General features: G+C 53.8%; 1 protein-coding gene across 1 annotated transcript in view; it reads right to left on the bottom strand.

Moving 5' to 3' along the window:
* Positions 1–2,529: 2,529 nt before the first annotated feature.
* Positions 2,530–12,190, bottom strand: part of Pbx4 (PBX homeobox 4) — a 43,936-nt gene continuing 34,275 nt past the window's right edge. The window contains exons 4-8 of the mRNA XM_032919057.1: positions 11,947–12,137; positions 10,271–10,406; positions 4,707–4,860; positions 4,171–4,277; positions 2,530–2,834 (exon numbers count right to left, since the gene is read on the bottom strand). Of these exons, the coding sequence (XP_032774948.1) occupies positions 2,742–2,834; positions 4,171–4,277; positions 4,707–4,860; positions 10,271–10,406; positions 11,947–12,137 (681 nt within the window). The 3' untranslated portion in view covers positions 2,530–2,741. The remainder of the gene's footprint in view (positions 2,835–4,170; positions 4,278–4,706; positions 4,861–10,270; positions 10,407–11,946; positions 12,138–12,190) is intronic.

Genomic DNA, 12,190 nt, shown 5'->3' with positions numbered 1-12,190 from the left:
CACCAGAGGGCGCGCTAGTCTACAGGCCCTGCCCTACTGGAGGTCTGCGGACCCCAAAGGTCTGTCCCTGCCTGAGCTAATCCTCATAGGGGCTGCAGTTCATCATTCTCACACGAGTATTCTGTCATTCTGTCACCTCTCCTGAAGTCCTCTCTGTGTATAATTGGCATGATTCCCATCATTTATACTCAATCTGCAGTTGGAAAGGTGGCTCAGTAGTTAAGAGCACTGTCTGCTCTCCCAGAGGTCCTGAGTTCATTTCCCAGCAACCACAAAGTGGCTCACAACCATCTGTAGTGGGATCTGATTTCCTCTTTTGATGTGTCTGAAGGCAGCTACAGTGTATTCATATAAAATAAATTAATTAAAAAAAAAACAAGTTAACAATATACTCAGGGGTTGGGGATTTAGCTCAGTGGTAGAGCGCTTGCCTAGCAAGCGCAAGGCCCTGGGTTCGGTCTCCAGCTCCGAAAAAAAAAGAAAAAGAAAGAAAAAAAACCCCGATATACTCAATCTGCATTTCATTTACATGGCCCTTCTTCCGTTGCTTTTCCTTCCTTGAACCTTGAATCAGTTTTCCTGAGAGTCCCTCTCTCTCTTCCCCATCTCTGTCTCTGTCTCTCTCTGTCTCTGTCTCTCTTCCCCCTCTGTTTCTGTCTCTGTCTCTCTCTCTTCCCCTTCTCTGTCTCTGTGTCTGTCTCTGTCTCTCTCTGTCTCTGTCTCTCTTCCCCCTCTGTTTCTGTCTCTGTCTCTCTCTCTTCCCCTTCTCTGTCTCTGTGTCTGTCTCTGTCTCTCTCCGTCTCTGTCTCTGTTTCTCTCTCCTCCACCTCCTCACAGGGATGGTAGGAGCCTTGAATGGAGGTCTGTCTGTCAACGGCTCTAGGATGGTGTTGGCCCTTGGCAGGCTTCTGGGCAGGCAATACCCTCCTCCACATATCCGTGGGCCTCACCTCAGCCAGAGAAGCTTCCAGAATCTCAGGCTTTTTCCCTGCAGCATGTGAGTAGGTGGGAAGGTGCTCAGTCCCAGGCCGTGCTCTCCAGGGATGAGAAGGGTGGCAGTACCCACTGCCTTCAGCCTCTCTACACTTCAGTGGGGTTTGGTCCAAAGACCCTTCCTCAATGGTATAGTCATTGGTTGCGGAAAAGGGTGAGGGTCTGGGAAATGGAAGGATGGCTCAGTGGTTAAGAACACTGGCTGTAGCACACCTTTAAACCCAGCATTTAGGAGGCAGAGGCAGGTTGATCTCTGAGTTTGAGACCAGCCGAATCTACAGAGTGAGTTCCAGGACAGCCAGGGCTACACAGAGAAACCTGTCTCAAGAAAACAACAAAGCAATCAAACAAAAAGAACACTGCCTGCCCTTCCTGATGACCTGGGCTCAACTCCCAGCACCCACAGTAGCTCTCAGCTGTCTGTTACTCCAGTTCCCAAATAACTGGCACCCTCTAATCACCCTTAGGCACCAGGTACACACCTGATGCTTGGACATACACGCAGGCAGAATGGTCTATTACATAAAATATTTTTTAATTAAGTGGAAATAGTAAGATAAAAATTAAAAAAGAGACTCTGATCCATCCTATAATGTGGCAAAACCTCAAAAGTGCCAGACAGAGGCTACATACGGAATCCCAGGTGAGAGAGATGTGGGCTCACTGACACGGGACAGAAGGCAAACCCAGATGAGTGGCTGCCAGGGTCTGGGGACATGCGAGGGGACAGATGGCCAGTGGAGACAGCTTCTTGGAAAATGAGTGTCCAGTCACTACAGATGGCTGCTAAAGCCACCCTCGGATTGATCTATCAGCAGAGCACAGCGCGACCGACACTCACCTGGGCAGGTCCCAGGGACACAATGGTCCCCACTTGTCACGGGCTCTTCCCGGATGTAGGAAAAGGGGGCACTTTTTTTTTTTTTTAAAGATTTATTCATTTATTATATATAAGTACACTGTAGCTGTCTTCAGATACACCAGAAGAGGGCATCGGATCTCTTTACAGATGGTTGTGAGCCACCATGTGGTTGCTGGGAATTGAACTCAGGACCTCTGGAAGAGCAGTGGGTGCTCTTAACCCCTGCATCTCTCCAGCCCAAGGGGACACTTTTTTATGTTGTGATGGTGGCTGATAGGATGGGGTCACGGTCATGAGGACATGGACTGGCAAGTGGCTCCAGGCAGATGGGCTGTGATGGGAGGGCCCTATTGGTTGCTGCAGAGGGGAAATGGGACAAGGCTCAAAACCCAAATCTCAAAACCCCCAAACCAAACACAGAAGATCTAAAAGCAGAACCATAAACAAGTACCAAACCAATTCCCAATAAGAGCAGAGGCTGTGCCACAGCGCCCAGGAGGTTTAGAGCTGATAACGGCACCTAGGTTGTCACCTGTCACTTAGACGAGCCCGTATTGAAAACACTGGAGGGGTTGGGGATTTGGCTCAGTGGTAGAGCACTTGCCTAGCAAGCAAAGGCCCTGGGTTCGGTCCCCAGCTCAAAAAAAAAAAAAAAAAAGAAGAAAACACTGGAATGCAAACAGGTCAAAACTTTAATGGGGTGCTCAGAACAAGCCCCAGGCGAACACTCCACTGCCAGCCACTCAATTCATGTTTTAAAGAACATTGCGCCAAAGCAGGGAGGTGAGTGGCCTGGAAAGGGCAGAGCCACAGCCAGGGCTTCTGAGGTGATCAGCAGGACTCAGGGCCAGACATCCACGGCGGCACTCAGCCAGGTTCCAAAACCTTAGTCAGACGCGTCTGAGTTGAAGCTGCCGGAGTCTCCGGCAGGTGAGGAGGGTGGCTGTGAGGTGGTGGCCCTCTGCCAGCTACCATGGGCCTGGAAAGACAGAGACAAGAGCACGAGAGGGGGTAACCATCCAGTTCTGGGGTCCCCAGAGGAATGTAGAACATGCTAGCTGAGGAGTCCAGAAAGAGCCAGCTGAGCGGCAGGGTGACAGGGTGGGCACTGAACACACATCCCTCCATTAAGTGCCTTGGGGATGTCAGAGCCACCAGCCTGTGGCAGGGCCATGGCTCGTAGGCAGTAAGAGCCCTTCCTCACAGGAGCAGAAGCCTCTGCTTGTCTGCAGTGTGCATGGCCACAGCACACACTGGGGCTACTCTGCCCGTCTGTCTAGGGACGGCTGGACAGGTGTGCTAAGCTCAGGGGACACTGTTGGGGTACACTGTATCAGGCAAGGCACTGCCTCATGGCTGAGCAGTGGCCATGCTGGCAGAGTGACCTTTAACAAGAACCAGCTGAATGGCTGAATGCGCATGAAGGGGTTGGCATGGATCTGTCTTGATGGTGCCTTCCTTTATGCCCTCGGGAGACAGTGGCAGGAAGACTTCTGTGAATCCCAGGCTAGCCTGGTCTAAAGTGAATACCAGGACAGCCAGGGCTATGTAGAAAGAACATCTCAAACAAACAAACAACAACAACAAGATACAGGGTGTGCTTGGGTCATAGTTTACCTAAAGGAGACTTAGGTGGGTGCCTGCAGGGCATGGCACTGCCCTCAGTCTGACTCTTGGCTCAGTGCTGGAATGGACAGGTGTGCTCGGTTCAGAGCAGGGCAGACTCGCTCCGTCACTCCTGCTGGCTCTGTCCCAGAGCACCTTAGCTTCAGGTGTGCAAGAAGCAGGCCCAGACTCTGCTCCACAGCCTGATGCTTGCATTAGGCTGGGACTAAGGTGGTGGCAGGCAGGGCCTGAGTGAGTCAGGCTCCCCCAACCCCATCCCTGGGGCTGAGCCCTGGGGCTGCTTCTGAGGGAGCTTCTGGGAAGCTGCTGGGCTCATGGGACCATGGCAGGTGCACTGTGCCAGAGCCCACTCTGTTTATGCAGGGCCCTCACAGGGCCTTGGGAGGGGCTGTGGTCTCACACATGACAGACTGGGAGGTCACAGACTCTACAAAGGAGACAAGTGTCACCCTGGCAAAGTTCTGGAGGCAACTTGGCTGTCTAGATCCCAGTTACCAACATGTATCTCCGTCTGGCACATGCCCTTCCAGTGTGAGACACCCCCACCCCACCGTCCCCAGTGGGCGGGTCTGAGTCCAGAGGTTAAACACTCCCGCCTTTCCTTTAGTCTCCTTCCCAAGACCCAGCACCGGGCTCCTCTACTTCCCCAAAGCCCTGAAGGGGTCCCAGGGAGGCTGCAGCTGACTTACCAGGGGCTGTAGGCAGACTCCTCCAGGTGGGGGCTGGAGGAAGGCCAGGGTCCGCAGGGTGAGAACCATGTCACTTCCATTGGTCAGTGGGAAGGGGCCACAGGAGTCTGTGAGAAAGGGGCAGAGTCAGTTTGGGGGCATCACAGCAGAAGCAGGGTCAGCAGTCACAGAGATTTCCGGGTGGCATCTGCTCAGTCCCTCATCAAGAGAGACTCTGGGCCGAGCGGGACGGCACTCACTTTTAATCACCAGCACTCAGTAGGCAGCCTGGTCTACAGAGTGGGCTCTACACAGAGAAACCCTGTCTTGGCAGAGACGGGAGGCAGACAGACAGACAGATTCTGGATTTGACACCCGCCCCCCAAAGCACCCAGGCACTGCTCTCCCCCTGGCCTCGAGTGGGGGACGCTGGCCTCTGACATTAAGACACTCTTGCTGTCCTCCTGTTGGCACCGGCTGTCTACAGGGGCCAGGTAGCTTGACTCACACCTAACCCCACAGAAAGCTTACAGGTAAAGAAGGCATGGCTTCATCACCTGGGCTGGGTGTGGACTGGCAGCTGGTCTGACCCCCGGAGACCCGGGTCTTAGTGACTGTGGATGCTTTCCCCGTGTACATGGTGGCTTCTTCTTGAAATTTCCCCGTATTCTTTTTGTAGCGGATTCTTTTGTTGCCGAACCAGTTAGAGACCTGTGAATAGATGGACAGACAATGACACTGTCCTGGTGTAGGCCATGCTGAGGACAAAGCGTATGAAGGCTAGATTAGGGACCTTTCCTCTTACTGCCCCAAATGAATGATCTTGTGCTGGTTATAAGAGGTTGGGGGCTGACAAGATGGCTTACTGGGTAAAGGTGCTTGCTGCCAAGTCTGATAATCTGAGTTCAATTCCTAGGAACCACATAGTGGAAGGAGAGAGAAATAACTGCCAAATTGTCCTCAGACTTCTCCATTTTTGCAGTGACAGGCACCACACACGCGCAGTGATCAGTGCATGGATTAATGCAATCGGGGAGTGTGCACGCATACACACACACACACACACACACACACACACACACACACACAAAACCACACAAATATAAAAAATACCAACCCTAGTAAAAAAAAAAAAAAAAGGCACCAGTTTAATAGCTCACACTTGTTACCCTAGACTTTGGGAGGCTGAAGCAGGAGGATTGCTGTAAATTCAAGGCCAGCCTAGGCTGGAGTGAGGCTCTGGCTAAAACACTTAACCTAACTGAACAGGGAAAGGGCCCAGATAACTGCGGGGCTCCCTGCTCTGCAGGGAAGGCCATGCCCCTCCTCCAGGGTGCTAAGTGCTCTCTAAGATGATTTCATTTTGTTTTATGTGCTTGGGTGCTTTGCCTGCATGTGTGTGTGTGTGTGTGTGTGTGTGTGTGTGTACATTCGTGCATGTATGTGTGCGTGCGCGTGTATGTATGTATGCATGCATGCATGTATGCATACATGTAAACCATGTGCATGTCTGGTGCCCCTAGAGGTGGGAAGAGGGCATTGGATATCCTTTAACTAAAGTTACAGATGGCTGTGTGCTGCCATGTGGGTGCTGGGAATTGAACTCAGGTCCTCTAGAAAAGCAATGGGTGCTCTTAACCGGGGAACGTGCTCTCTAACTTCATTATAGAACTATGACCACGACCACTACTATACTACTACTGTCTTCTTCCTCCTTCCCCTCCTCCTCCATCCTTTCCCCCCTGCCCCCTCAGGACAGAGATTCTCTGTGTAGCCCTGGCTGTCCTGGAACTGTCTGTGTAGACCAGGTTAGTCTTGATCTGCCTGCCATCTCCTTCTGAGGGCTGGGATTAAAGGGATGCTCTGCCAGGCACAGCCCTGTATTTTCTTTTTGAGATGAGGATTTAGCTGTGTTACCCAGAGGGACTGGGACCCTGGGTTCGAGTGACCTCCCTGTGTAGCTGGGACGCAACGCAGGCTACCCAAGTGCCCGGCTCAGACGAAGAACAGACTTTCAGTGTGGATGAGTCAGGCGTCTGGGCACTGCTGAGAGGGAGTCGAGGACTCCGTGACTGGCAAGAAACTGTCTTCACAGGGAGACCCCACCTCAGCCTCAGCTCAGCTCCTCTTGGGGCTTCCTCGGCCTGAGGTGCCCTAACGATGTTTGCTTCCTTCCTCTTGACTTCTGAGGTACACCTCATGGCCTACTCACTTGCACCCCAAATTCAAAACCTCAGTTAATGCGGCTGGCCACGTTAGTCCTGACACCTACTGGGGGATGTGACAAAGTGGGGTGGAGCTTCTAGAACTCAGTTGGTGGGGATGGTCCCAGGGCCCAGGTCACCCAGGAGACCCTGCAATGTGGCAAGGCCTTTGAACCTTGCTTACTTTGCTCTCTGGAGGACCTGGCACCAAAGACAAGGAGCCCCGGGCACGAGGGTGGGGTGGGTCTGTCTGTTATGCACGCTGTCCCGGGTGCCCAAACACCCACACTGGCCGTCCTTCCAGAGGGATAGCACTTCCCTCAGCTCTGGCCACATGAGGAACCGGCAGCTGTGTCTGGATCCTCTATGACCCTGGGCTGAGGACAGTGCCTAAGGGCGGGACACTCACCCTTTCCAGCTGTGAAGCTAGGAGGGATAGGGCATGTGACAGGCTGTGGTGACTAATGTCAGTCTCAGTGTCCATCACCACTGGGTGGCAGAGGTAGAGGAGCTCTGCTCTTGTGACCGGAGACCTGGGCAGGCCCGCTCTGCAGTTCACACTCCTTGCTCCAGGGCTCTGCCCCACCTTCCTGCCACTGCGTTGCTGCTTAGATCGCCTGAACTCACTCTGAAACCTTCAGGAATGCTCTCCTTGCACTCTGGCCTTTGCTCGCTCCCTCCTTTGCCTCGAATTCCAAGGAAGGCAAAGGTGATTGTTGCTAAGCCACAGGGTCAGGAATCTCACTCCCCCACGGGAGCTCATGCCACCCACTGCTCCTGCCGCAAACACACATCGGAGCCTGAGCTGCTTCAGTCTCCTAGAGCTCACACCGGTGCCTTGTGACACCATGACACTCTTACACTTCTCTGCTAGGAGAGGGCGCAGAGTCCCCACCAACATTCTAATTCACTGTGCACAGCTCAGACTGGAGCTGAGCCAGGTTGAGGCACATGACCAGCACTGCACATTGATTAACTTCCCCAGGAGTCCTCCCCACACAGTAAGTAACTTCTCAGGAGTCCTCCCCACACAGTAACTTCCTCGGAGTCCTCCCCACACAGTAAGTAACTTCCTAGGAGTCCTCCCCACACAGTACCTTCCCAGGAGTCCTCCCCACACAGTCAGTAACTTCCCAGGAGTCCTCCCCACACAGTCAGTAACTCCCAGGAGTCCTCCCCACAGGTAACTTCCCAGGAGTCCTCCCCCACAGTAAGTAACTTCCCAGGAGTCAGTAACTCCTCGGAGTCCTCCCCACACACACAGTAACTTCCCAGGAGTCCTCCTCACACAGTCAGTAACTTCCCAGGAGTCCTCCCCACACAGTAACTTCCTAGGAGTCCTCCCCACACAGTAACTTCCCAGGGGTCCTCCCCACACAGTAACTTCCCAGGGGTCCTCCCCACACAGTAACTTCCTCGGAGTCCTCCCCACACAGTAAGTAACTTCCTAGGAGTCCTCCCCACACAGTAACTTCCTCGGAGTCCTCCCACACAGTAACTTCCTCGGAGTCCTCCCCACACAGTAAGTAACTTCCCTTCCTAGTCCTCCCACACAGTAAGTAACTTCCCCCCCACACAGTACCTTCCTCGGAGTCCTCCCCACACAGTAACTTCCTCGGAGTCCTCCCCACACAGTAAGTAACTTCCCAGGAGTCCTCCCCACACAGTAACTTCCTAGGAGTCCTCCCCACACAGTAAGTAACTTCCCAGGAGTCCTCCCCCACAGTACCTTCCCAGGAGTCCTCCCCCACACAGTAACTTCCCAGGAGTCCTCCCCACACAGTAAGTAACTTCCCAGGAGTCCTCCTCACACAGTAACTTCCCAGGAGTCCTCCACACAGTAACTTCCCAGTCCTCCCCACACAGTAACTTCCCAGGAGTCCTCCCCACACAGTAAGTAACTTCCTAGGAGTCCTCCCCACACAGTCAGTAACTAACCCTAGGAGTCCTCCCCACACAGTAACTTCCCAGGAGTCCTCCCCACACAGTAACTTCCCAGGAGTCCTCCCCACACAGTAAGTAACTTCCCAGGAGTCCTCCCCACACAGTAAGTAACTTCCTCGGGGATTAACTGCCTCGGAGTCCTCCCCACACAGTAAGTAACTTCCCAGGAGTCCTCCCCACACAGTAACTTCCCATGAGTCCTCCGCACACAGTAAGTAAGTAACTAGTCCTCCCCCATGAGTCCTCCACACACAGTAACTTCCTAGGAGTCCTCCCCACACAGTAACTTCCCAGGGGTCCTCCCCACACAGTAACTTCCCAGGGGTCCTCCCCACACAGTAACTTCCCAGGGGTCCTCCCCACACAGTAACTTCCCAGGAGTCCCCCCCACACAGAAAGTAACTTCCCAGCACCCCCCCCCACACAGTAAGTAACTTCCCAGGAGTCCTCCCCACACAGTAACTTCCCAGGAGTCCTCCCACACAGTAACTTCCCCAGACTCCTCCCCACACAGTAACTTCCCGGGGTCCTCCCCACACAGTAACTTCCCAGGAGTCCCCCCCCACAGTAACTTCCCCAGGAGTCCTCCCCACACAGTACGTAACTTCCCAGGAGTCCTCCCCACACAGTAAGTAACTTCCCAGGAGTCCTCCCCACACAGTAACTTCCTCGGAGTCCTCCCCACACAGTAAGTAACTTCCTAGGAGTCCTCCCCACACAGTACCTTCCCAGGAGTCCTCCCCCCAGGAGTCCTCCCCACACAGTAACTTCCCAGGAGTCCTCCCCACACAGTAAGTAACTTCCCAGGAGTCCTCCCCACACAGTAACTTCCCAGGAGTCCTCCCACACAGTAACTTCCCAGGAGTCCTCCCCACACAGTAACTTCCCAGGAGTCCTCCCCACACAGTAAGTAACTTCCCCAGGAGTCCTCCCCACACAGTCAGTCCTCCCCCAGGAGTCCTCCCCACACAGTAAGTAACTTCCCAGGAGTCCTCCCACACAGTAACTTCCCAGGGGTCCTCCCACACAGTAACTTCCCAGGGTCCTCCCCACACAGTAACTCCCAGGAGTCCTCCCACACAGTCAGTAACTTCCCAGGAGTCCTCCCACACAGTAACTTCCTAGGAGTCCCCCCCACACAGTAACTTCCCAGGGGTCCCCCCCACACAGTAACTTCCTTGCAGGCCTACGCAGACATTCGCTATCTTGGAGTCCTCCCCACACAGTAAGTAACTTCCTAGGAGTCCTCCCCACACAGTAACTTCCCAGGAGTCCTCCCCACACAGTAACTTCCTCGGAGTCCTCCCCACACAGTAAGTAACTTCCCAGGAGTCCTCCCCACACAGTAACTTCCCAGGAGTCCTCCCCACACAGTAACTTCCTCGGAGTCCTCCCCACACAGTAACTTCCCAGGAGTCCTCCCCACACAGTAACAGGAGTCCTCCCCACACAGTAACTTCCCAGGAGTCCTCCCCACACAGTAACTTCCCAGGAGTCCTCCCCACACAGTAACTTAACTCCCAGGAGTCCTCCCCACACAGTACCTTCCCAGGAGTCCTCCCCACACAGTAACTTCCTTGGAGTCCTCCCCACACAGTAAGTAACTTCCCAGGAGTCCTCCCCACACAGTAACTTCCTCGGAGTCCTCCCCACACAGTAAGTAACTTCCCAGGAGTCCTCCCCACACAGTAACTTCCCAGGAGTCCTCCCCACACAGTAAGTAACTTCCTAGGAGTCCTCCCCACACAGTAACTTCCCAGGAGTCCTCCCTACACATTTAATAATTTTTCCAGGAGTCTTCCCTTCTCCCACATTAACTTACTTTCCTAGGAGTCCTCCCCCCACAGTAAGAGCTTCCTGGGGAGTCTTCATCATACATTAAGCAACTTCCCCAGCAATCCTCCTCAACATCGAGTAGTTCTCCAGGAGTCTGTCCTCATAAGACTTAACTTCCTCAGGGCAGGAGGGCTCACCTGGGACACTGTGATGCCACCCTTCCTGGCCAGCTCTTCCTTGGTCTCTTCACTGGGGTAAGGGTTGCTCAGATGGGAATAGAAGTATTCATTCAGCACCTCAGTGGCCTGCTTGCTGAAATTCCGCCGCTTGCGCCTACAGACAGAGATCCTCAGTCTGTAGCTCTCTCATGGGGCAGAGTCACAACTCTCGTGTCCCTAATGTCCTGGCAGCCTATGTGTGTGTGCACGTGCAGGCCAGAGGCTGATGCGCTGTGTCCTCTGTCACTCTCCACCTTGTTTCTTTGAGGCAGGGTCTCTCACTGAACCTGGAGCCCAGTGATTGGGCAGACTGGAGAGCAGCAGGCCCCAGGGACCAGCCTTCTCCATGTGGCCAGTGCCTGGCTGCAGCAGCTCTTGGCTTTAAAAGACCTGTATGTGTGAGTGAGTGTGTGAGAGTGTGTGCTTGTGTGCGAGAGTGTGTGTGTGCGTGTGTGAGTGCATGCATGTGTGTGTGTGTGAATGTGTGTGTATGTGTGCACACTTCTGGTGTGGGAAGCCAGACCAGACCAACCAAGATTTTCACAGAGATCCGATGACAAAGAGAGCGCTAGTTCTGTGTGCCTGCCCAGCTTGGCAAGGCTGGGCCAGTGCCTCAGAGAAGCCGAGGCTGCAGCTTCTGGGGACCAGGCTGTTCCCCCGGGCTGTGGTTATCGGTCCTTAAGCAGCCGTGTCTGAGAACCCTGTGTATTCTTTGCCAACACTGCTTGACTTTGCTCTCTCCCAGACTTCCATTTCCCCTCTGCAAATAGTAGATAGGGCAATATATTCCTGGATAAACCTGCTTAGCATAAGCCATCACTTACGCAGGGTCTCCTGGCCCCAACTATTGCTTATTCTCCTTTTGGCTCTCCCCCACTTGATACTTCACCATTCAGGACCCTTATTCCTGCAGGTTCATGTCATTCTGGGGTCAAATTAAGGTCTTGAGACTTTTGCAGCAAGCTCCCTTACCCCCTGAACCATCTTGCTGGCCCATGCCTGGCTTTTTCTGTGGGTGCTGGGTATGCAAACTCAGGTCCTTCTGTTTGCATGGCGAGCACCTGACTGAGCGAGCTGCCTCCCCATCCTCATCTTCTGCAGTTTTAGAAACAGCAATCAGGCTTGACATGCCTCAGTGGGTAGTGAACATGTATGAAGACCTGAGTCTGGGTTCCCTGAACCCATGTGGGAGCCATACATGTTAGTGCATGTCTGTAGTCATGGGGCTCCTGGGGCAGGATGGGAAGTGGGCAGCTGGTCTGGAAGTCACAGTGGAAAACAAGAGAGAACCTGCCTCAGGCACGGTGGAAGAGGGACACCAGTACCCGAGACTGTCCTCTGACGTCTATGTGGTGAGCCAGTCACACACTCACCTGCCATTCACATACACAAATGAAAATGAACCAGCAGTCTGTACTTTGGGTCTTCTCCCAAAAAAGCTGTGTGGGGCCTGGCTGGATGCTCTGGATGGACTTAAACTCAAGACAGAGCGGGGCTGGGGCTCAGTGGTAGGGACAGCATGTGGTTAGCGCTTGCAAAGCCCTGAGTTCCATCTTCAGCAACACTATGACAAACTCCAGAGCCATCCCACTCTGATCCTGCTTCTGTTCCTAAGGGCCAACCCTTGGGGACCCCAGTGGCACGCAGCCCCTGACCTGGCATCCAGGAACCGTGAGCGTAGGGTCATCACAGCCTCACAGGTGCTCTGCTTCAGCTGCCTCTGGATGGCACTGAACTTGCTGTGAATGGTGCTCACCATGTGTTCGATCTCCCCGGAGGACACAGGCCTCACCCTACTCTGTTCCCGGAGAAGGTTGGTGACGTGCGTGGTGAACTCACGACAGGCCTGGGGTGGGAAAAGATGGGCCAGCCTGTGACTAGGCAGCCAGGTGGTGCAGG

The sequence above is a fragment of the Rattus rattus genome, chromosome 13, assembly GCF_011064425.1.
Source record: "Rattus rattus isolate New Zealand chromosome 13, Rrattus_CSIRO_v1, whole genome shotgun sequence".
NCBI lineage: Eukaryota > Metazoa > Chordata > Mammalia > Rodentia > Muridae > Rattus > Rattus rattus.
The sequence above is the reverse complement of the archived record's forward strand: the minus strand, read 5'-3'. Positions and strand labels throughout refer to the sequence as shown.